This window comes from Vidua macroura, chromosome 4, assembly GCF_024509145.1.
Source record: "Vidua macroura isolate BioBank_ID:100142 chromosome 4, ASM2450914v1, whole genome shotgun sequence".
Taxonomy (NCBI): Eukaryota; Metazoa; Chordata; class Aves; order Passeriformes; family Viduidae; genus Vidua; species Vidua macroura.
The window spans coordinates 9769205-9793117 of NC_071574.1; the positions used below are offsets into that span (position 1 = coordinate 9769205).

At 39.5% G+C, this 23913-nt stretch overlaps 2 protein-coding genes across 11 annotated transcripts in view; one reads left to right on the forward strand and one right to left on the reverse strand.

Moving 5' to 3' along the window:
- On the reverse strand, positions 1–21316 carry LOC128806404 (glycerol-3-phosphate acyltransferase 3-like). 7 transcript variants are annotated; one of them, XM_053975937.1, is made up of 13 exons: positions 21231–21316; positions 19687–19861; positions 6553–6625; positions 4769–5039; positions 4307–4381; positions 3914–4003; positions 3492–3585; positions 3089–3204; positions 2521–2576; positions 2091–2176; positions 1296–1424; positions 820–899; positions 1–380 (listed from the first exon to the last, which is right to left on the reverse strand). In XM_053975937.1, exons 3-13 carry the CDS (start codon positions 6578–6580, stop codon positions 266–268), a joined length of 1140 nt encoding a protein of 379 aa, XP_053831912.1. In that variant the 5' UTR covers positions 6581–6625; positions 19687–19861; positions 21231–21316; the 3' UTR covers positions 1–265. The 7 variants fall into 7 exon arrangements, with proteins under 7 accessions (XP_053831912.1, XP_053831913.1, XP_053831911.1 ...); XM_053975938.1 differs by lacking the exon at positions 21231–21316 and adding an exon at positions 20103–20305 and having other exon boundaries at positions 4307–4360; XM_053975936.1 differs by lacking the exon at positions 21231–21316 and adding an exon at positions 20103–20305.
- The window catches only part of ABRAXAS1 (abraxas 1, BRCA1 A complex subunit), a 6559-nt gene continuing 2944 nt past the window's right edge, over positions 20299–23913 (forward strand). Inside the window, exons 1-5 of one of the 4 annotated variants that reach the window (XM_053975932.1) lie at positions 20299–20452; positions 21574–21664; positions 22531–22567; positions 22997–23063; positions 23707–23900. In XM_053975932.1, coding sequence (XP_053831907.1) covers positions 20366–20452; positions 21574–21664; positions 22531–22567; positions 22997–23063; positions 23707–23900 — 476 coding nt within the window. In that variant the 5' untranslated portion in view covers positions 20299–20365. Of the gene's footprint in view, positions 20453–21573; positions 21665–22530; positions 22568–22996; positions 23064–23099; positions 23140–23706; positions 23901–23913 lie in introns of those variants that run through there. The other 3 variants (XM_053975934.1, XM_053975933.1, XM_053975935.1) reach the window with 3 other exon arrangements.

Below are 23913 nucleotides of genomic sequence, written 5' to 3' on the forward strand. Positions count from 1 at the left end.
TATTTTAAAGTCATATTTTAATGAACATAATTAATTTTACTGTAGATTCTTCTCAGCATCAGGAGAATTTTATTATCATATTTTATGTTTTCCTATTTATAAAATTATAGTACTTTGCTTTAAATAAGGATATCTCTTCACTGTTTCCCTGTTGTGTCACATGCAAAATATCTTACAGGGACAGAAGAAAAACATGTTGGGTTTAATATAAAGCCAGTCTATTTTATGGTAGAGATAAGTCATGGAGAAATAAAATAAATAGCATTTAATAAACATTTCCATTTCCTACAGATCCATTTTCTATTACTATCTGGCAATATTTTTTCTGTTGCTCTTCCTTGAAAGACTCTTTGACCTTTTTCCTTTTCAGTCCCCCATCCCTGAAAGATACAGAAAAGAAACAGCCTTAAACTCACTTCAGGGTCAAGGCAGGAAAACATTACTATATTTAGACGATGTAGTCAGAGCAGTTTCCACTCTTAATGTTGACATCTGTAAGATAATGCTAAGTGATTTATACTGCCAAGTCTTACAACACCACAATGCCCTTCTTTTAACCCAGCATCTAACAGGCAAGTAATTAATCACCTAATATTGCCTGCTGTCTAGATCCACCTGTCAGCCCTGTTTCTCTCTATCTACTATATTATTCTAATTATTCTAATGTAATTGTTCAAGTAATAAAATAACATTTTCTGAATCAGGGTCAGTAAGGGTGGTGGACTACAGTGCAAACAAAGCAGGTTTTAAAGGATTCCATGCTAATATTTCAGAATACAGAGCACCTTTAAAAACAATTCCAGAGGTGTTGCTTCTTACCAAGGAAGCACAGACATTCCTGCCTGAGCAGCGATGACAGCCTTGACTCTGTCAGCAAAGTGAACAGCATCTTCTTCTTCCTAAAAAAAATATATGAATTAATTGCTTTACAACATAGATATTTTCTCTGTGCCTCATTTAAAAATATAGGTTTTGTCAGACAGCAGGCAGTAGGGTTTATGCCAGACCCATAAGCCAAATGTGAGCAGTTCCAGCTGATCCTGGTTTGCCACCAAAAAGAACTACATGGGAGGCTCTCTGGTTTCTGGGACAACCTCAAACAACACACAGCCTGAAGTCCCAGGTCTGGCCAGAGCAGGGGATGCATCCTACATAGATCCAAGACTGTAGTGGTGCTTCCTGGGCTTTGTCCATTAAGTTATCAATAAGGATTCAGAACACCTTCTGTAATAATGCAGACCTCCTTCCAGACAACATTTTACAAGCACTTTCAAAACATACAAACATGTAAGGACCTCTTTGACCATTGGTGGCAGGTACCACACATTGCAGACAATAGCCCAGCTGGTTAACACATTAAAAGCATAGGTCATCATGGAATGCTTTGTGCTGTTCCAGAAGGCATCTCCAAAGCGGGGGTCATACTGGAAGACAAGAAGAATAAGCTGTAAGCTGCCTTGGTTTAAATCATACAAAATGCTTTTTTTTTCTTTTTTTTTTTTTTTTTGGCCACGAAGTCACAATTCAACTTATTAAATAAGGGGCAAATCTAATTACACCTCCTGAAAGCATCAGTAAATTCAGAGTAAAGTCCCAACATTACAAGTTTCTAACAGTTAATCTTTACAAGCAATGCATGACCTCAAACTGTGACAGCCCTGTTGCAACACAACTATAGTAAAAGATTTATTCAAAACATAAAAACTTGTCATCTACATATATGCTGACTACAAAGGTTTCCTTGACAATGCTCACACCGGTTTTAACAACTTCCATTAAGATCAGACAACATTATAGCGCCAGAAAAAGTAACTAATATTTCCAGATCTAGAGTGACCTGGCTAAAGCTACTCAGAAAGACTTGAAAGTGCCAAGAAAACTGTCCTTATCCTCAGAGTATGTAAGAGCCAGGACAGAAATGACATGTTTCTCATACTGCTTAAAAGCACAAGTTTCTGTCTCTCAGGGCTTATTCAGTACTTTATGCACACCAAACATATCCCTTTTCAAGGCTTACATGAACAGCTTCTCTGATGTGAGAAGCATTTGCAACCAATCCTTCCATGTTTGGAAAACTGCAGTTACAGTACCTTGATTGCTACTGGATGGATGGTTCCTCCTACCTCAAAGCTTCCCTTCTTAAACATCATTACCGATGTGTTGTTAATGCAGGTGCCTGGTCAGAAGTAAAATAGATGAAGGGCTTAATCCACTCTGAGAAAAGTATCAGGAAATTAATCCTAAACTATCTTAAGGATACTTAGTGTTAAAGGAGAAAGTAAGCTTTAGTTCTGGAACATAATCCCAGAGTCATGTATGTCTTCATTCTGTTATATGCTAAAGCAAATAAACTGTCATAAAACTGTTGTAAAATACTAGAGCCTGGCTTTTAATATCTCACAAGAGCTAATTAATTCTACAAACTAAAAAGAAACACCTCACTTTTAAAGACTGGATATAATAAACTGCACTCAATGGCAAGAAGTGAGAAAAGCAAAAAAATCAATACATGCTTCTTACCTTCTGGGAAAATTAAAATGGGTAACTTGGCCTTATCGGCAATGTGTTCTCTAATTCTGTGGAGAGAAAATAAAATTTCAGTGTATACTTCATATTTATTTTGTCCAAGAATCTAAACATTCATTACCTCTCACATAGAACAAGAAAAGCCCTTGTGCAATTGCCTTTTGCGCAGTCAGTTGCCTCAGCTGGAATACGTTCTGGTTTCAGGCCTTTATCTCAGTATCTCTTGCTAATTAAAAAAGTAGATTTTCTACAAAGCTGTATGAAGTTCAATTTTAACCAGAGAATGGTGGTACTTGAAGCATATGAAAATAAATTCCCAGATTCCAGCTATGAATGCAGTCAAACTTTACTTTAGACTGAAATATATTCCAAATTTCTAGTTTTCATGCTTTCTAGGTTCACAACATCAGTTTTACATGTATCTAATGATTCTCCACATTTAGTTAAGTGACAGGTCACCATCTTACTACATTTGCTGCACCACTTAAAACCACAAGTATCACCACTGATGACAAATTACCACACCTGACCAGACAATAAAGCAATCACCTCACTACCTTACTTTTTCCTCACCAGGTGACGGTCTTTTATTTCTGAGCGTTCAAACAAGACATGCTGAGAGGTTTGCATGCAGGATTTTTGAATAAGTCCCATAAGCCCTCCATGTACCTGGCCAACCTGCAAGCCCAAAAGAAACTTGTTACAAAGCAAACACACACACACACACTTAAATGATTAAATTCTAAACACAGATGCAACAATTTCTAAGCTTACTGACAAATTATACCAATCCCCTTGGTCATAAATATGCACATGCCTGCCTACATCTGGTTTTTACAGTTCAGAATGTGAGTTTGAATGCTGTCAAATCTCAACTGTTCTATGAGGAAGTTTATCCTCTTACCCAATACTACATCTATGGGCATCTCAACATTACTGGTATTTACCAACTGTCTCGTTCATACCAAGGAATAGCATCCATCACTGGCCAGGATTAGGACATCCAATGGAGATGTGTGGTTGGCTACACAGATGCCTCCTTCCTGTGGTTTGTTTTCCCTGCAATGACAACCATAAAAGTAATTAGTTAATGTTTATTCTCCAGACTATAAGCCCAATCAGGTGGCAAGCACTGAAAAATATCTAAGTGTCTGAAGACAGTACTACATGATCTACACACACCCTGCCAATACACAGCAGGAAACACAGGAGGGCATGTGAACATCCTGACAGGGTCTGGAGGATCCAAACAGCTTTATGGATCAAGTTGTACCATCACCAAGTATCCAGGCAGTAATGGAATAAGAATTCTGCTCCAAAACTTGAGATGTTAAATACTACAAGAAACAAATTCTAGACTAATAAAGGGCAAGGTGGCAGCACTCACCTGTTGTGGAAATGAACAAGGCCACTCAGACATCGGACACCTAAGGTGGCACATATCATCTGGACCTGGTTGCTCAGCCAGCCTTTAACTCTAAAAGAAATGAAGCCATAGATACATTTCTAGTTCTGTGGAGTCACACATGCAATGTAAAGTCTCTGAGTTACCCCAAATTGCTGCTACTACAAAGATCATACTAAGGCTCATACTGCATGTCTGCTTTCAGATGCCATTGCCATAACTCTCTCTCACAACACTCTATAATTTTACAGGAGAGAAAAAGTCACCCCGTGATAGTCCACATCAATCCTCTGGACTTCAGCAGTGTTCCAACTACTAGTTCAAATCCTTAAAGAAATACGAAAGAAATTGAAAGAGCCCTCAGCAAACACATACCTGCCATTTGGAAACTGTCCTACTACAGTAGTGGCCAACATCAGCAACAGGATGCTGAAAACAGACAAGCAGATGCTACAAAGTAAAATAATCTTAATTAAATGGCAAGAAGCAAAACTGGAGGAGTAAGCAAGAAGGTATTCTTATTTGGCTCTTTGATCCACTTCACAATGCTTCCTTCCAGCATGAATAGCATCTAACTAGCAACAAACTACTAGCTAATCAGCACACAAACCCCTTAATCCAGCTTTGCTGGATTTTAAAGACAAATTAATTACTAATAAAACATATGGAATGTGAGAAATTTACTTTTTTTTTTTAAGGGATATTTGAGTTTAGATGACTTCTTGGAAAGGTCATGCCAGGTTCTCTTTCCTCTGCTAGCCAATAGTATATTATTTCACTACTTCTGTAAAAAGTACCATGAAATACCATGATCCCAGCAAACCCTGTCTGGCTCACCGTAAAGGCAGCAGGAGGCAATACCGAATTAGGATGCCAGTGACCCACACAGCAGCCAGTTTCCAGCTGACATGGTGCAGGTTGGCATTGGTTCTGCTGAGGAGATTCCAGGACAGCAGCTCCTCAGAGGAGAACCGTTGAGTGACTTCGTCTTCCACAACTGCCTCACAGCCCTTCTTGGAGAAGTACATGACATCAGCAAGGCTGAAACATCCTCGGCACTGGCCAACAACCTCCTTTTCCATGGGAGTCTCATCTCTCTGGATGATCCCTGCAAGAGGAAATAAGCCTTCCTTCCACATGGTGAAATGAACAACATGGATTCCAAAGAGAATATCGAGAAATACATATGCTTTTTAGAAACAGCTCTTCTCCTACTCAAGCATGATAACGGTATTGCTATGCCTCATTTATGTACTGACAGTTCATTCCACAAGTTACTTCTCTAATCCTATGCCATATAACGTCCCTAAATTGCTGAGGAAGGAGAAAAGGATTCCAGTCAAGCTGCAAATAAAACCTTGAGCACAACACCTACTTCATTATTGTTTATCAAATAACATAGCCACTCACAGCTAGAAATGTCACATATATACTGCCAAGATAGCAGATCCCTCCTGGTGCCTTGACTCAAATTCAGGCAGAGTTTGTATGATTGTTCTTGCTGCTGTTGATTAGCTTTATTGTTTCCCATCTGTAAAAAACACCTTCCTCTGCATTTTTTTTTTCTTGGAACCTTCTATCTTCCCCCATACCTTCTCAGTTAAGAGTCATTTCCCTACCAAGAAACTTGAAAGTGCCTGGATTTCTCCCCCCAGACATACAAATCATTACACAGACACATTGTGCAGGAAGAATAACAACACGTTCTTGCTCTGATATTTGTAAAACCACACCTCATAGGACAGCCAAGCAGCAAGTCTCAGATATCTGCTGAGATCACTCTGAGACCAGATTTTTATCTGGCTGATTACAGTGACTAAAATTCTCTCGGTTCATACCAGCTAACACTTGGCTTTTTTGTTTGGCCCCCACACTTTTTTTTTTTTTGATGGGGTGTATTGGATGACACTAAGTATGCATTATAAAAATACACTTAATTTATCTTGATCAACCTACCTCCCCCTGATCAGAATCACAAAACTTTCCTCTATCTGCACTTCAGTAAAACCTTCAACTCCCAGGAAATCATCAGACCAGAAAATTATTAGCTGACAAACCAAGCAGCGTACATGACTAATCACAAAAAATGGTACTACAAGTAAAAGGATAACTATAAGAACTTAACCCACTCCTCTTTGGTCAAAGAAGGAAGGAAAAATAGTTGGGAAAAATATTTGGATTTTATCCTCATGTCTAGAAAAGAGTGCAATTTGTATCTGTGATCCATGGGATGCTGTAACTCTTTTATTTGAGAGCCTGGATTTTTTGCATGTTAGGAGTTACAAGAAGTAAAAGAACTATGCAGAGCCATGTCAAGCACAAAGAACACTAGTTCCTCCCCATCCTGTAAAGAGAGAGCTGATGGAGCAAGAAAGCAAAAAACACTTACGAAAACAGGCATGCTTCCCAAATGCTTACCAGCAATGTCTTTGTATACCCACACTAGTCTCTAATTACTTTTATTCACAAAACTCAGAGATCATATTTTTTTATAACATGCTTATGTAGGTTTATAACTTCAATGGATATTTGCTCATCAAACTCATTCTAAGTAAGATTGTTAAATAGCTGCCTTTTTATATGATAAATAGTGCTGTGTCCCCTTCATCCAGAGATCTTACCAGTGGAGATTAAATTTTCAAGTGCCATCGCCTTCTGCTTTTTTACTCCCTCCTCAATCTGCAGGGTGGCCCACTGTTCCCAAAACAAGAAAAGTAGATGTTGATGGTTTTCATTTCATCATTTCCAGATATTCTGCAATTACCTCAGGTGAATTGTCTGAGCCTCTTTTACCCCTGCCAGGTCTAGGATTTTCATTTTTCAAATTCAGCCTGAAGGGTGCCCCGCATGCCTGCTGTTTCATTTGTTACATAGACAACCTTTTGCTATTTCCAGGAAAAATTGCTTGGCTCAAACTTCTTTTCAGGACACAGTTTTTTTATCCTGGGGGTCCAGCAAATTACTGAGCTACCTATGAGACTCTATAAGATCCAATGTGTCCAAAACTCTCTCTTCTACAGTTAGCTTCAGGCAATAGGATTATACAAAATAATATCACTGACATTAGAGACATGCCAGAAAAATAGAACTAAAAAATTTATTTTAAAGAATAAAAGATATTAACTCATTTTGAGGTCATTCAAGTGGCTCTCTGTTGACAGAAAACTGAGCTGGCAACATTTTGTATCAATAGTATTTCAGAAGGTAGCAGCTTTGGTAACGAGTTTGCACGCTTCCCTGTCTTCGTTTTTTTGAGCTAAACCATTTCTTCTCCTTGTATAGAACATCATAAAACTCTCCATTAGCAAAATCAAATATAAAAATATGCCTGATTTTTGAAGTTTTCCTAGTTTTGAATGCTTTCAACATACATACATAGACATATAAATGGTAGCTCTCGTGAGTACTAAAATCTGGCTGTATTTATGTCAAGGTACCTGCCCTAACAAAGGGCATAGTATGCTTGAGTAGGCTCTGCTCATTATTAAAGGCTCAGTGACCCACTCAGTTTATTCCTTCACCTGCTATTAAGGGTTCCCATCTACAATAGATAAGGATAATCCATCTGCTTCATATAAACTCATGCTAAACACTGTTTCCCTCTAGCTGACATGTGCAGCCAAACAAGTCACCACAAAGCTGCTCTCAAATAGTCTTCGCTACATTACAACACGTCTCATGCGCAAACATCAACCAGCTTTTTGCCACCCTAAAGTTTTGCATACTCTTTCTGTAGCTATCAAAGTTAAGTCAGTAACAAAATGGACACTTTGCCTGACATAGCTAGGATATTTTAGTTACCCTTAACTGACTTTTTTTTTAACCAGCCACCATAAAAGAAAAAAAAGTGAAGGCAGAATAGGATTTGATGTGGTATTTTAAACTCCATACAAACCATCTTTAATAACAACACAAAGCAAACAACCCCCCCAAAAAAGAAATTTAAAAACCTGCACCACAGAGCATCATTTTGTCTATACTTCCCAATTAATCTCCTGAAAAGGTCAACAGGTACATCATCTCTCAATCTTTTGCAACACATGGAGAGTCATTCAGAATGATGGAGCCAGGGGATGTCATGAAAACAGCAGCCCACACACTGAGAAATGAAAGAACATACAGAACAGGTACAGGAACATTGCAAAAGAGAGTAAAGGCAGACGTGGCAAATTTAACCTCTTTAGAAAATACTGCTGGTCCTCATCCCTTCCCCAACATCCTTTAGGATAGTTGCATGGCACAAGGAGGAAAAGTATAAAACATAAAATATTTGAGACTGATAAATAAAGCCTTCTGCCTTAGTCTTTGCTTTCCTGTCTCCCACCCTTATCTTGCCTACCATTGTTCTCCTACATAAAAAAGCACCTGTCAGCTGGCCAGGACTGCCAGAAATGAGCTTGCTAATACTGTCCTGAAGAATCTGGAATACCTCCAGGAGGCTGGCTTTTGATTCCCAGATAGAAAAAGGGTGACAGTCACTAACCAAGCTGACTCCAAAATTACACATTAACTAATCTAGATGAGCAAGACAACACAAAACCCCCCAAAATTATAAAGCTTACTAGTAAATTATAAAATCTTGCCTCCTAGCACAGAGAAAGAGTGAGGCAAAAGTGACTGACAAACTAAATAGTCAAAGCTACAAAGGCAGTTTCCAAGGAAGATGAAGAAGAGCTTTCAAAGGCTGAACAGTTACACAGGGCTTGTAACTGGAAAAGAGCTGGCTTAGATGGGTTAAGACAAAGTCTAGTCTTTGTTATCTACAAAGTCTGGACTGGCACAGAGGAGGTGCTTAAGGAACAGCTATTCATTTTCTCTTCTACTACAAGAACTGAGGTTTACCATGGGAAAGCTTTGGGCAGAATGTGTGAACAAGAAAAAAGGCAATACATTTCCACAAACCATCATGGGACATGAAATTCTCCTAACTCATCGCTTGGCATGGGAGGCTGAAGAACAAACAGTGAGGAGGAAATACAGCTGTAGAGTCACCCAGGTCTTAGGCTTTCGGTCCAGCCATTGCATTGACACCTGTCAAAGCCATCTGTCTGGGTCCAGCTCTGGACTAACTAACTCTGCAGCGGCTACTGTATTGTTCTGCCTTTGGTAGCATCCGTATGTATAATTTGTTTTCCAAAATGAAATAAGGCTTTGTGATCGCCTTTGTATTGCACAGTATTGAGACAGAGCTGTCATGCTGGTCTTTGTTGCAAAACAGTAATGAAAGGATGTTTTAAATACCTTACAAAAAAACTCACAGATGTTGCAACTAACACAGAATTTAAGTATTAAATGTAGCAACTTCATTCCTACATCTGCTGACTGAATGAGAACTCAGATGTTGCGTTTTCCCTCACTCCCATTTCTGAAGTGATGAGGGCACAGGAAGTCCAAACACCCAATGGTTGATCTCACCTGGAATACTGAATACTTGACAGCTTAATTCCAACAGTCCAACAGACATCTGTTTGAGCTTCCTGTAATTACATTCTAAACAAAATGAGGGTGCCCAATACTTCTTTATGTTAATTACTGTCTTCACAGGACATGACATGAAATACAATATGGAATGTTAATTTCCTGACGTCTCATTTCTTACAGGATTTTTCCTCCCTTTTCTCTTTCAAGTACACCTCAATACTCCATCTTTCCATGCTAAGTAATAATTCAGTTTTGCCTCTCTTCCCATATTTTACTACCTCTTCTCCCATATTCTCACAAAACGTTTTTCTAATCACTCATTACATGAACTTTTCTCAATCTTTTCCGCATGTGTGACAAAGGCTTTGGGGCAATTCCTCCATGTAAAGTCTTCCACTACAGTGGCAAAGAGAAGGCTGGTATGTTTTCAGCATGAACTAAAATTACCATCTCGGGTCAAGCACTTGTGACCTCCTCACCCAACAGTGGTTCTGCCTGGCACTATTTCCCCTCGCCCATCACAAACATGAACCTAGATCAAATGGTATAAATGTTGCACTCAGTCTGAGAAGATGTGACTGTCCACCCTCAGGCTGTGAAAAGGACTCACAAATCTCCTGGCTGCTCCATGAGGACTGATGAAATGGGTTGAGAAGGGTTTGTTTGGGATAAAAGCACAGGTATCATTTGTTTGGGTTTTGATGGAGAGGCCAGCTAAGGATAACCATGTATTTAAAAGCACAGCAATGCAATTTTTCACCAGCTGAAGTGCTTGCAACATCTGCCATACTCCAGTAAGAGTTCACAGCATACGTATACTTCCATATACTTGTAATGCGAAATACAAAAACTACTCGCAATTTTTAGCTGACTGATTTCTTTTTCTCTAGAAGCAACAATGCTCCAATTTCATACAGAAGTTCAGATCTTGTAGAACTCCAGAACATTTCTTAGCAAATACAGCTGCAGCCATTTAATGTGTTCTTTGACTCTTCACAGGGCTCTGAGAACATGGCATTGATTTCATCCTAGCAAATGCATCTTCTTTTGCAATCACTGGAGTAACATTCCTGGAACAGCTTTGCTACTATCCTCAGATCCAACAAACCCCAGGATGGACAAAGCTCAGAGAAAATACATTATTTACAAATAAAAGTTTGCAAGCATATGTGAAAGAATAACCCTAACAAAACCCAAACCACATTCATCTTTATAACCTCCAGAAATATTTGAAGGATAAATTAAGTGTATCTTTAGATCTCACTTAATTTGTTGGGAGCAAGAAAGGTGTTTCAGAATAAAACTCAAGTTTTCAGACCCATCACTAAGCAATGAGTAATGGTGGCATATGATGAGATAAGTCACTTTGATTTCTTGACTTCACTGAAGTGTTATAGCACTGTGAATGGTGATTGGAATAAATGGAAAAGATGCAATGCATGGAAATAAGTTTTACCTTCTGCTGCTTTTCTGTCAAGGAATCTAGATACTTGTTATTTTAGAAAGAAAATAAATCATACACTTTCTTTGAAAACAAAACTATAAAAAATATTTCTTTTTACTTTGAAGTCCTTGATTTCAGGCTCCACTCTAATATTCTTCTCAAGCTGCCAAACATGGAAGAAAATAAAACATGCTTTTCCTCTGTTCAGCTGTAAGAAACAGATAGAAAGAAACTCCTAAGGTGAGAAGTTTTCTATTAATTTTGCTGGTCTACATAACAGACTAAGTCAAATGCAACACAATGGAGAGACCAGCTATAATGCTAAAGGTTGGATTTTTGCTGAAGCATCACACAGTTGTTTGGCACTTCCTCGAGCAGTGATATTCCTTCAATATAGTCAGTAGTGTGCTAATACGTGACTAAGCATCTTCAGCATTTCCAGCTCGGCTCTCCGGGAAGGCATCCTGTTTCACCATTCCATAGGACAAGAGGAACCACAGACAGTCTCTGTGCATTATGCCATTAGCAATATCACAGGAACACAACACCACAGCTAGAAACCAGCCAACACCTCTAGAGGGTTTCAATGTCAGGTTGCTCATATCTCAAACAAGCCTGCTTTAAAGCTGACTTATCCCAAGATGCAATTTTGGCTGTATTCTGGTGAAAAAGCCCCAGGACTCCAAGAATGGGCCCAGCAATTCCATGCACAAGCTTTAACCCAGAGTTTTCCAGTCCTACCATTTCTTCCAAAGAGCCTAGTGGGCCACATTACAAGCAAAACCTAACACCCCCTCCATCCTTTCTCCCCCCCATTTTCCACCAAAATAGCTCTTAACTACTTTTGTGGCACAAGGAGAATCATTTGACAATACTTCAAAGAAAACCATTGGAATTAATTGTAAGATGAAAACAGAGGAAATTCCTTTTTTTGCCCACAGGACAATTAGGGAACAACTTTGAACAAAAGAACAAAATGAGCCAGCCTAAATAGCAGTGCATGGAGTTGTTCCTGTTATTAGCTGCTGTGACAACAAAAGGCTATAGCTGATCACATAACAATTAACTTATTTACTTTTCAGTATGTTGATCCTCCACATTGCGAGCACGGAATCATCACACTCATAACCTGTTACAAAAATTGTGGAGAGAAAAATACTTCATGTGCTTTACCAAAGAGAAGTGCCTTCCTACATAAAACACACACTGAGTGGGTCAAATGTCTCTTGAAGTTGGGAAATGCACAGGGAAAAAAAACTCAGAAATTATTTTGATGCCCACCAACTGAAGCAGTGAAGCTGTCCAAAGACAGGTTTGGAGAGTAGCTCTTAATTAGGGTATGAATAAGAATTTAATTAGCATACCACTGTCTGATTAAAAAATATTTCACATATAAAGGCTAATATTACATACATCCACAGCAGGCAGTCACTGCCCGCTGACATCAGTATCTGAAAAAAATAACCCCAAAATTTTGCAGTCATCTGCACTATGCTAAATGATGTTCATACAGCTGAAGACAGATACTGCCCAAGAGCTCCTAATCAGTATTAAAACAAATCAACAAAAAACTCCCCCCCGCAAACAACAACAAACAAAAGAGAACATAAGAAGGATAAAAGACAGAATTGGCAAAGTAAGATGGTTATGACATTAATAGTATCACACTGTTACAGACATGTTCTACTGCAAAACAGATTACTCCAAGGGCTTAATAATAAGAGCAACAATAATAGTAACATGTTTTCTGCCACAAGTAGAAAGTATATTCACAGAAAGTAGGTTTATGCCAGAAGCACAAAGTCAATCTACTGGAAAATGGAAATGCTTTACTGCTCAATATGATGAATTCACAGCACCTACTTCTGGCTAATAATGGATATCAAAAGTCAATCTTGAAAAACTAAATGGGATTCTGGCTTATAAAAAGCCCCAGAAACCTTTTATTGATAAAAGCAGGATCAGAATCTTAACCATGATCCGTTTATCTCTAGAAAAATTGCACTTTTAGAAGGTTGCACACAGATTCCTTTAAGTCTGTACAGCAGAACTTTTAACTGCTGGATCCCCCAGATTTAACTGGGTGAAGCAAACACACAGAATCAGTGTTCTTACCTGGAATATTAATTCCATGCAATTAAAACAATCCAAATAAAACCACTGAAACTTATATACATCTAAAATACACGTTTTTATTACTTACCAACTCCCACAAACTAATAGATCTTTTTCTTTATACTTGTCAAGAGTATTCTACTTGCATGAAACATTCTAACAAGCATGAACTAGAAGAAAATACCATGGAATCTCTACTTTAACCCCAAAAAACCTTAAATCAGTAGCAGATTATAAGCCAGCACATAACTAGATATCATTAAAGACACTCCTTGAAAAATGATTGTATAAAATAAAGCTGCAAATAACACATGCAAGTTAATGGAATTTTTTTCTGCTGACTTTTATGGCATTTCTATCAAATGTACAGATTTTTATTTTTTATTAAACATGACCTCTAACAAACACATACCTTTGAACTCACTTCTCAACTTACCTCTAACATTTTAATTACAATTTTCACATAGAAATGAGAAATCCCCAGTGACACTCGAAATATCGAAGGCAACAAAACTAATGCCACAAACAAAACCATCCAGATAGACAAAATCTTGCCTTCTGCAAGGCCATGACCTTCTCTACTTTCTTCCATGTTTGCCCCTCCAAAATGCCAACCAGTTGCCTTTCTGAGAATATATGGTCATCTGTAGTGGAGAATCTAGCAAGCTTCAAGAGACAGAGGCAAAGAAAAATTACACATTCTAAGAGCCAAAGCTGTCTCTAGGAGAAGGCTGTTGCTCACTGAAGACTGACACTACTGATACTCTCAATGATAAAGTAATTTCTACTCTTTGTCCCACCCTAACTCCACCCACTTCCTTGTAATTGATAAGCATTTGCTCACCAGGGGAGAAGAAAGGAAAAAACATGGTAAGTAATAATATATGTTAGATAATTAGATGCTGCCAATAAGGAACCTTGTCAATGTGACAACTCGTTTTCACAAGGTATCCTGCCAATAAATTACAATACAGAAATAGGTGGGTGTATTTTTCAGACTGCCTAAAATCTTCTCTTATTAATACACATGAAGCATTTCTCCAACTGATGTTTGCACAAATCTGTGACTTATTAATTCAGATTTTCTATTTCATAGTGAGATAATTGCCTTGTTTTGGTATTTGAACAAATGAATGAAACAGAAGCTTGAGGTGCAAGTAAGGTTTTTTCTATTTTATTTTTTAATAACACATATGAAATAAAGATGCAAGTTTCAACAGGCAAGGACTGACAAGACAATAAATCTGCTCCCTCCACTCTACCACAAATTCACCAAAAAAGCCTGTATTACAGGGTTACAAAATACATTGTGGTGAAGTAACAAGCCATCTATCTTCACACATATTCAACTACAGAATTGAAATGCAATAGATAATCCTGTTTCTCCTTCTAGCCTATCAATTTTCAATAATTTAATTCAGTATTTTTTAGAAAATACCCAGCTCAACCCCTTATAGCCACCCTTCTGCCTTTTTGCATGCATCACAGATGATACGAAGGTGAATAACTCTAGAACCTCAGAGGAGCCCACCAGCTACTCGTTTACAACCTTCCCACAGAACAAATTAACCAGCCTTGGTAGAAGGAGGATTTAGGGCACAACGTCCAAGACAGTGACATGCTGGTCCACAGCACACTTCCCTTTGCCAATATACTGGTGTGTTTGTCTGCAGCCAGGGCTGTCCTTTTACAATATTCCCATCCTCAAGTACTATTGCTTGGTTTGCATTGTGAAGCAATTAGATTCCTTATAAATGGAAGAAGCTGCAAAGATCCTGTGTAAAATGTGCATCCAACACCGTCCAGGCAGTAAGAGAAGCACAGATGTCAGAGGGGGCTGCACCACCTCTAATTAACACCACACACCCAGGCACCAGCACACAGACTCCTGATGCTCACAAGCCCATGTGAATCCATGGCACGCTTCTTGTGCCACATAGTGAGTTGAGTAGCTTCTGTACCTTCAGATTTGCTGCTGCCTGACATCCCTCAGGTCTTTCAAATTACATTACAATCTTATCCAGCAATATAACTTCTCTTTTGCATCTTTTCATTACTTAGCTTCCTCACCTTTCTCTCCCCTTTCTGGCTGCCTTCTGAGCCTTCTGTATCCTCTACAAAACCTCACTGGTTTGGTTTTTAAGTGTTTCTGCCTTCCCAACGCTCATTCTCTCAGTGACAACCTTATAAGCCTCTCACTCTCACCCTGCTGCTGCCAGGTACACCATTAACCACTATTTCTCACCTACCTTGCCAAAAAACTTCTCTAAGAAAAATGTTCCATTGTAAAACAGCTTTGCTCACCCATTTCTCTTTAGCTACTATTCCTTATTCTCCATTCTGGTCTCTTCCTCAAGCTAACACACATTCCCTAGAGAGGCTTGCACAGCTAACACACATTTCCTAGCAGGGCCTGCAGTGGAGAGCTGGAGGAAAGGGTGTTGATCCACCTGGCAGCACCTGTGAATAGCTGCCATCAGCCTCGGCACAGGGGATCGGTATGTACAGAGTCTAAGTGCTAAAAACCCCGTGGGCGGGAGGGTGGAGGTAATTTCTGGGACCTGATTTGAGGCAGGAAAGGTGGGCAAAATGAAGAATTGCAAGGAACAGGAAGATGTGGAGACTCACTTGGTAGGATGCCTCAGCAGCAAGTGTAGGCACAAACAAGACAGATAATTTCTTAAAAGCACAGAGGGAAAGACAGACTTGCCTAGCCTGGGTGGGAGGAAGAAGTTTCCTCTCCTGGATAAAGGAGAGTTGTTTTTTATCCTGTGAAACCATATAAAGAAAGAACTGAAGAGTTTCTAGTAGCCTCTCTACTGAGGTGGTCAAACCATCCAGCCCAAAGGTACTACAAGATCCATATGGCCAAGGCTCTTCTTACAATTATTCTTTGCTTTATCCACTTTGTACCTCCCGAAATAATGAAAACCATTTCGATGTTATTACTACTGTGTTACCATTGATGTCACATGATTTGGAGGGAAAAAGAAGCAAACACACAAACAAAAAGCCCACACCTCAACCATCCAAACTGGGAATGACACCAAAATCAAGGAGATTCTGTACATCTACCTATTAACAGTATGGAATAAAAATTGTAATTTGATGGAAAATTGTCCCAAAATCCACTAAGGAGTAAACCTGAGTACTGGAACTTGTCCAATTATGACCAATGAGTTTAATCTTGTTAAATTTCTGCCAAAAATGTCTGCTGAAGCTTCTAAAGCATCCTTCTGCTCTTGAGACCATAAGCATAAAAACAACTGAGACATAGTGGTCTAAGCACTGTTTGTCTTAATGTCAAAGCACTTGAGACTGCTATAGAAGTGAATATGGATTTGAATTTTATCTCTGCCCTAAATGAGGGTAATGAACTTCCTCATAATGTGAAGAAGAAAGGAAATTATTTCTTTAGGCAATTCCTAATATAGCTTCCTATTTTTGGTCAGAAATCTGGCATAGCTTTTTACACCCCATCACAAAAACTGATGATCTTATTATTTCAGAAGAGCCATGAAATGTCATTTTTGTCAAATTCCAATGTGAATAGATATGCATCCACCACTAAGCTGAATAACTACAGTTGGTAATGTGACTACATAAATTTCCTCAGCAAAAATTTCTTTCAGAATTAGTTCTACCATCCACTGACTCAATAGAGATTCTGCATGTCATTCTTCTGCCCTTTTTGTCCCTCTTACCAAGAGCCAACCTGCTGCAATCACATCTGTTTAGAAGCTGTGAGAGAGGCTTTATCCAGAAGAGGAAAAGTATTACAAATAATGCAAATAAACATGCAGCAACAAAATATAGCACTCTTTTTTTTTTTTTTTTTTTTTTGTAAGGTCCAGTAAATAACAGGTGATGAATTTATACCAAATAACCACAAGCACGTTTTTATGATGAAGTACCCCATATGTTAGGAAAAGCCACCAGAAAATGTGCAAAACTCTCTGTCCATTTGGAAGAATGGAACCCAACTTAGAAGAAAGCCATGTGGGTGACACAGTAGGAATCCAAGAGCAAAGTTCCCTTTAATTTAATGAATCTCAAATTGACACCCACAAGCATAATAAATTCACTTGAAACAATTCCTAGTCTCCTAGGGAAATGACAAGGAGATGGAATGGTCATCAACTGCCTACTCTAGGTTCTAGATCCCTTGAGGTCATTCTACTAATTTCATATTGCAAAACATTGTCTATTGCCTAACTGTCAAATGTCAGAGGGAACTGGAATTACGACCCATTTATTTTTCCAGTGCAAGAAGAAGCAAACACAGCACTGACCTGTGTCTATTTGCAGTGCCTCACATGGAAGGGTTAAATCAGGTATAAACAGCCCTTTCCTGCACAGCAGTCAACTTTTAAGCAGGTTCAAATACACTGTGAACAGATAACTGCAGTGGGAGGTGATAGCTTTCAAGGAGTGCTACTAAGGGTTTGCCTTCCCTCTGATACATAAGGGGAACACAGCCTGGAAATAACACTTGCCAAGGTCTTCAAAAAGAAGGAATCACACAGTCACAGAAATTTTGGCAACCACTCTTTCCAGTATGCTTCCTTCCTGTCCAACACTAACCATTTCCAGTGACTCTAAAGGGATGTCAGGGGAGAGTTTGCAGCCTGCCTTTCTTGTAATGCCTTTATTATCAGACCACCCAAACATCTCTTGTCCCCAGCTGATACTGCTCCAAAGCAGCACTGGCACATTAGCTTCAGCCAGGTGGTGCTTCAGATGCTGAAGTAACACACTCCCTAAGGATTAACAAAGGGGTATTTCTACCTGAGGCAAATGACAGTGATCATGACTATCAAAGAAGGTCAACCTTCTATCACTTGATCCTTTTTTTTAGGAAATATACAGGGTATAATTTTTACCTGTTTGGAGTAGCAACATTGTCCAAAGCTGCTTGCAGCCAGTGTACAGAAGTACATTCTGACATTGTCATTAGGCATGGGAAGATGTAATTATTGCTAAAATTATTCTTCTGACACCAGTCATAGGGCTCCCTGGTATTTCTCTGTGAGTTTTGCCATGCTACAAAGGCTACAAAGCAGACTGATCTATTTAGAAAAGCCTTGTAAAATGATGACACAGAGTCAGACAGGGCTGATTTACCAGCATCACTTAATGTCCAAGGATACCAGGATCATGTTTTTCAGGACAAGAAAGTGTTCAAACAGGACTGATCAGAACAGTCTACACCCCAGTAATTCTGCTGAGTGTACTCAGAATGAAAACTACTAAGAACATCTCTTTTTTCAACTAAACTCGAACCAGCTACAACAACAACAGAAAGCCTTTTTTAGTTTTGCTTCTCAAAGTTTTAACCCCATATTTATCAAACTCCTTACCTGATTGCTACTCAAGGGTGAAATAATCTCTGGTAGTTTTGTTTTGATATTTATCAAGACTGAGGTTCATGCTATACATGTGGAAAATTCTCCAAAAGGCCAGAATAACCTTGGAGGTCACGTATTACATAGTAAGCAGTGTCAGGTGCAATATTTATGGAAAACACACTGTCTTCATGCACTGAAGTGCAAATATGTGCTCTTCTGCATTCCCACTCTGACTTATGTCTGCTACTCTTTAGGTCTCTATAGATTCTGTCTATACCAGCAAACAGGGTCATGTTTATATCTGACCACAGTAAGATTGTGCTAGTTATGCTTTATCTTTGGCCATCAACAGACGAATTATGAAAACACGGCAGAAGTATCTTTAGCTACTGTATCACTCATTAGGATGACTGTAACACATTTAGCTCTGACTACAGAAGCATTATTGTTGCCACACAAGATAAATTAAACAATCACAGAAAGTTATTTATTGTATCCTGTGGTTTACAACAGGCTTGAGTCTTTGTATCTCAAAGCAGAGAAATCCACTACTGTTCTGATTACATTTGTTTGCCTCAGCAATGTATAAATACCCACAGATGCGTAGGCATTGCATAGCTGTGAATACCTATCTCATATATTATCTGTATAAATCTTGTTTCTGTATCATTGACACTGAATGCAATAAATTAATTTGTCAATGCCTAACACTTATTGAATTGATTAAATGCATACAATTTTCTCCCAGCTCTGGCTTAGGAATGACTGCAAGCACAACACAGGGTCCTTTGGGAGAATTCCTGAACTGAGGGAGCATTTTGTGTCCACTTTCAACATGTTCTCCCCAAACAGCTATAGAAGCTTGTCATATCATCTGTTCTTGTTGTCTCTACCACAGCAACATGGTCCATAATGGAATCATTTGTTGTAATATATCCCTTTGGATGTGTTGCACTTGCCACCCCTTTGTTTAATATCAGTGCATTGCGAGAAATGCATGGTAACTCTTTCCCATCAGCCTTGTCCATCATTCTGTACTATCCAGAGACTTATCATCCCCTTATTCAGAGATCTAGATAATTTATGAGTGTGTTGAGAATTGAAAGTCTTACCTGGTCCCTCTCTCTACTGTAACAATAGTTAAGAATCACAACAGTTTTCCCTTATAAATACTAGCATCATTCACATATATTTCAAATAATACTTAAAAGAATTTTATTTAAATATAAATATGCCAGAACTCCTTCTAAATCTTGCAAAAAAATTAAGGGAAAAGAAACTGCACTGAAAAAATTAATTTTATATGCAACCTAAAAAAATATGTGTGAGACCTAAAAAGCATGGAAATACCTCTTGAAAGACCACAGGTCCATATATCCTATTTCAAGAGTCAGGAAATTAATGTCTAAGGCTAAGATTGTGCTTACCTATAGTCCTGATGAGTGACAAAATCAAACACTTGCTCTCCTGAAGTAAAGCAGTAAAACCCCTGTGGCCTTTAGACCAAATCTCCGATCACATTTCAAAGAATGCCGTCACTTGTAACTCTCTCTTCCTGAAATTGTTTTTTAGGACTTCTGGCTGATACATCAGGAACACCTGCTATAATGGGGAAAAAATGTTAGTACAAGGATTAAAAATAAGTAAAATGTGACAACTCAAAAAATACAAAACATGCACTCTGCAAACAGTCTACATCTGAGGGAGAAGTGGTACAATTTACTGCTGTCAGATCATTATTTAGCATTATCATTTTATTACCTCCTTATCACATTTTATTAGGCCATTAACTCAGAAGATTCTCCCCACATTCTCACAGAGCGAAGTGCATAGACATACTCACAGCCGTATGTCCTGTTTCGAAAGGCACAGCCTTGGTATTAAATCTCCCTTCTTGCTGACTAGGCTTGAAAGCAGACAAAGATCAAACATCAGAGAACGTCTTCTCGTGAGAACATTTTCCACACTCGGCATTTTGCAGCTGGCGAGAGATGCCGGCCCCGCCGCGGGCCCGCGCTCCCTGCGGGCCGGGCCCGGGCGCGGCGCTGCCGTCGGCGGCCGCTGGGGGGCTCCCGCCCGCCCGCGGCCCGTCCCGCCATTGCTGGCATGGAGGGCGAGAGCACCTCGGCCCTGCTCTCGGGCTTCGTGTTCGGCGCCCTCACCTTCCAGCACCTCAGCACCGACTCGGACACGGTGGGTGCCGGGGGAGGGCCGGTCCGGGTCGGTGGGAGAGGAGGGAGGGGCGGGCCGCCCCCGCCACGGCCGCGCTGCCGCCGGGCCTCCCCCGCCCGGCCCTGCCGGGAGAGCGCCCGGGCACGGGGCTGTCCCCACCCCACCGTGCCCGGGAGTCTCTTTGTCTGCGAGCGGCAGAAAAACGTGGGTATTCCGTGTAGGAACGACTGAGTGACGGCTGCAGCGCCGTGTCTGCCCCGGGCAGAGCACAGCGCTGGCCGGGCCGCCCGGCTCCAGCCTCGGCGGCGGCACCGCACGGCCGCGGACTGCTCGGGCTCAGTGAACACGGGAGCCACCGCAAACCCACCAAGACACAGCACTGCCTCGCTGAGGATTTTTTCCTAACTGCGGGCTAGTATTAAAAAATGAGTGAGAATCTCTCTGTTAAAAAAAAAAAAAAAAAAAAAAAAAAAGAAAATGTTCGTTTTGACAGCATTTTTCCTCTGCTGAAGACAGCACTCACACTTTCACACTTGCTATTAGAGAAAATGATGATAGAATATGCTGAGTTGGAAGGGACCCACAAGGATCATGTAGTCCAACTTTTGGCCCCCGCACGGGACACTCCAAGAATCCCACCACGTGCCTGTGAGAGTGCTGTCCAAACGCTTCTTGAACTCTGCCAGCCTTTGGTGCTGTGACCACTTCCCTGAGGAGCCTGTTCCACTGCTCAAACACCTTCTGGGGGAAAGCCTTTTTCTGGTATCCAGCCTAAACCTCCCCCAACTCGGCTTCATACCGTTCCCTCCAGTCCTGTCACTGTCGGCGGAGGGAAGAGATCAGTGTCTGTCGCTCCACTTCTCCTCTTGAGGCAGCTGTAGAATGCAATGAGGTCTCCCCCTTACTCTCCTCTAGGCAGAACAGAGCACGTGGCCTCAGCCACTCCTGCTGTGGCTTCCCCTCTGGACCCTCCACTATGTTTGCAGCCCTCCTTTGGACACTTTCTAATAGCTTTGTATTTTTCTTACATTATGGCACCCAAAACTGCACACAGGACAGGCCACACCAGCACCGAGGAGAGCAAGAGTGTCTGTTCAATGCTACTGTTAATGTGATTATTTTTTTCCTCTTCCCCTCTAAAGGAAGGTTTTCTCCTTGGAGATGTGAAAGGTGAAGCCAAGAACAGCATTACAGACTCACAAATGGATGATGTTGAAGTTGTTTATACAATCGGTTAGTGTGTCCACATTTTTCATAGCCTGCTTGGTTTCCGGCAGTAAATGGCAGCTTTCAGTTTTGAGGGACAGCAGTCTACGCAAATTCAGAACTCCAAGATCCTACACGCTTTGCCGATGTAAAAAAAAAACCAACCCAAACAACCAAGAACACACGGAAGGGTTATTTTGTAACATTTTAACTGCTCAAAAGATTACCATTTTACTGCAGAAAATAAAAGAAATAATAGTTCCTAGTTCCTTGGATGGCTACTCTTTGCCAAATATCTTGTTACACTAAATGTAACTTAGGGTTTAGACCCTTGTATTCGCTACATCACAAACTCTTCTGGACTACAGTTGCCATAGAAAATCTTTGTCTATCAGTGATGTGACCTGTAATGTATTAGCATCTATTACCTCATTTGGAACTTATAAAATTGTGTGTGTGAAGGCAAGCTCTTTACTAATTTTACTAAGCAGATGCCAGATGTATTTTTTGTTATAATCTTGATGTGATTGGAGTGGATGTGCACTGAATAACTCAAGTGAAATCCTTCATACTACATATTTCTCCTTCACCTAGCAGAAAGGAGAGAAATATTAAGTACCCAGCTTGATTTTTCAGTTGACATAGTAGAAAAGTATACAAAAAATACAGTTTATATAAGTGGTTCCCTTTACATTTGACAAAATTAATTAGAACATATTTTAAAATTATTTCCTTTCTTCACCTTATTTAATTTTATGTTAATGCATTCAATTTTAAGAAATTATATAAAATTATTTATTGGTCCTTCTATCAGTTTCATGCTGATCATAGCATGCAGAAGAATATACATCTTGAGCTGATGAACCCAGAGTAATGTTACCTTCTCTTTCCAGACATACAGAAGCATATTCCATGCTACCAGTTGTTCAGGTAAGCATCTTATGGAAACAGATATTGAAAAGTTAAAATTAACCCTAACCTGAACTCTTCAAGTGTTAAACTTACATTGCCTAAGAAAATCACCCAGCTGTAACTATAGTAGCTCTATCAACCTCTTGGAATTACAGATGCAAAATGCCTTATGCTATTCCTATTTTGGTTCTTTATGTCTTTTTTTTTTTTTTTTAATGTTTGTCTATGCATATAGAAATAGAGATAAGGCATACTGCACCTTCTGGTGACCTATGATACCATATAAACTACAGAATAATGTCAACACACTGAAAATAAAGTATTCCACACATTCTAACCCCCTCAGCTTTAATAATATTAATTTTTTAAAGTGAGATGATTCTCAACATACTAGAGTTATTTTTCCAGTCTAATTTCTTCCCCTCTAATTGTCCTAATTTTCTCTAGCTTTTATAATTCTGCAGGAGAACTGAATGAACTTGCCCTGAAGAAAATACTATCAGGCTGTAAGAAGGTATTTTATTCTTAAATCTAAACCATACTGAGGAGCTCAAATTTTGGAGGCTGTTCTGGATATCTCTTGCATCAAGGTTTTTTCTTTTCTCATTTTATACCTTTTATAGTCTGTCATGCTGCTGGTCAAGGCAGCTACATCCTTTTCCTCCATAAAAAACAGTTTAACTTATCTTTGACTAGGATTTGCCTACATATGTGTCAAAACTATTTTGAATTATTAATTTCTTAAGAGAAGACTTCAAGGATTCCAAAGGAATTGCACCAATTTCCACCTTAAGATCATTTAAGGTCAGCTCACAAATGGTTAGGACCACTTCATCAAAAAAAATTAAACTTTTTTCCACAGAGCAAAGTTTTATAAGGAGAAGGTAGAAGCTGAAAAGAAACAACAAAACAGAAAAAAGCTTGCAGTTTCAACTTGAACACAGGCTAAGAAACAGACCAATTCAACACATGGTTTTGAAGGAAAGAAGATGGGAATTAGGCTTAGAAGTTCTAAAGGTTTCAAGTTAACTAACTGCTTGACTATGCACCTACTAGCAAACAATTCAGACATGACTTTGCACTGAATGAAACTTGCTTCAGTGACACACAGAGATACCATGATTCAACACTAACTGTGAATTTCCTTCTGCCTGCAGAGTGTAATAGGATGGTACAAATTCAGACGTAACACAGACCAGACCATGACATTCCGGGAAAGAGTTCTTCATAAAAACCTGCAGTCACACCTATCAAATCAGGGACTTGTATTCCTCCTTTTAACCTCTAGTGTGATGACAGAAAGTTGTTCTACTTACAGATTGGAGCATAGTCTACATCGGCCTCAGGAAGGGTAATGTCTACAG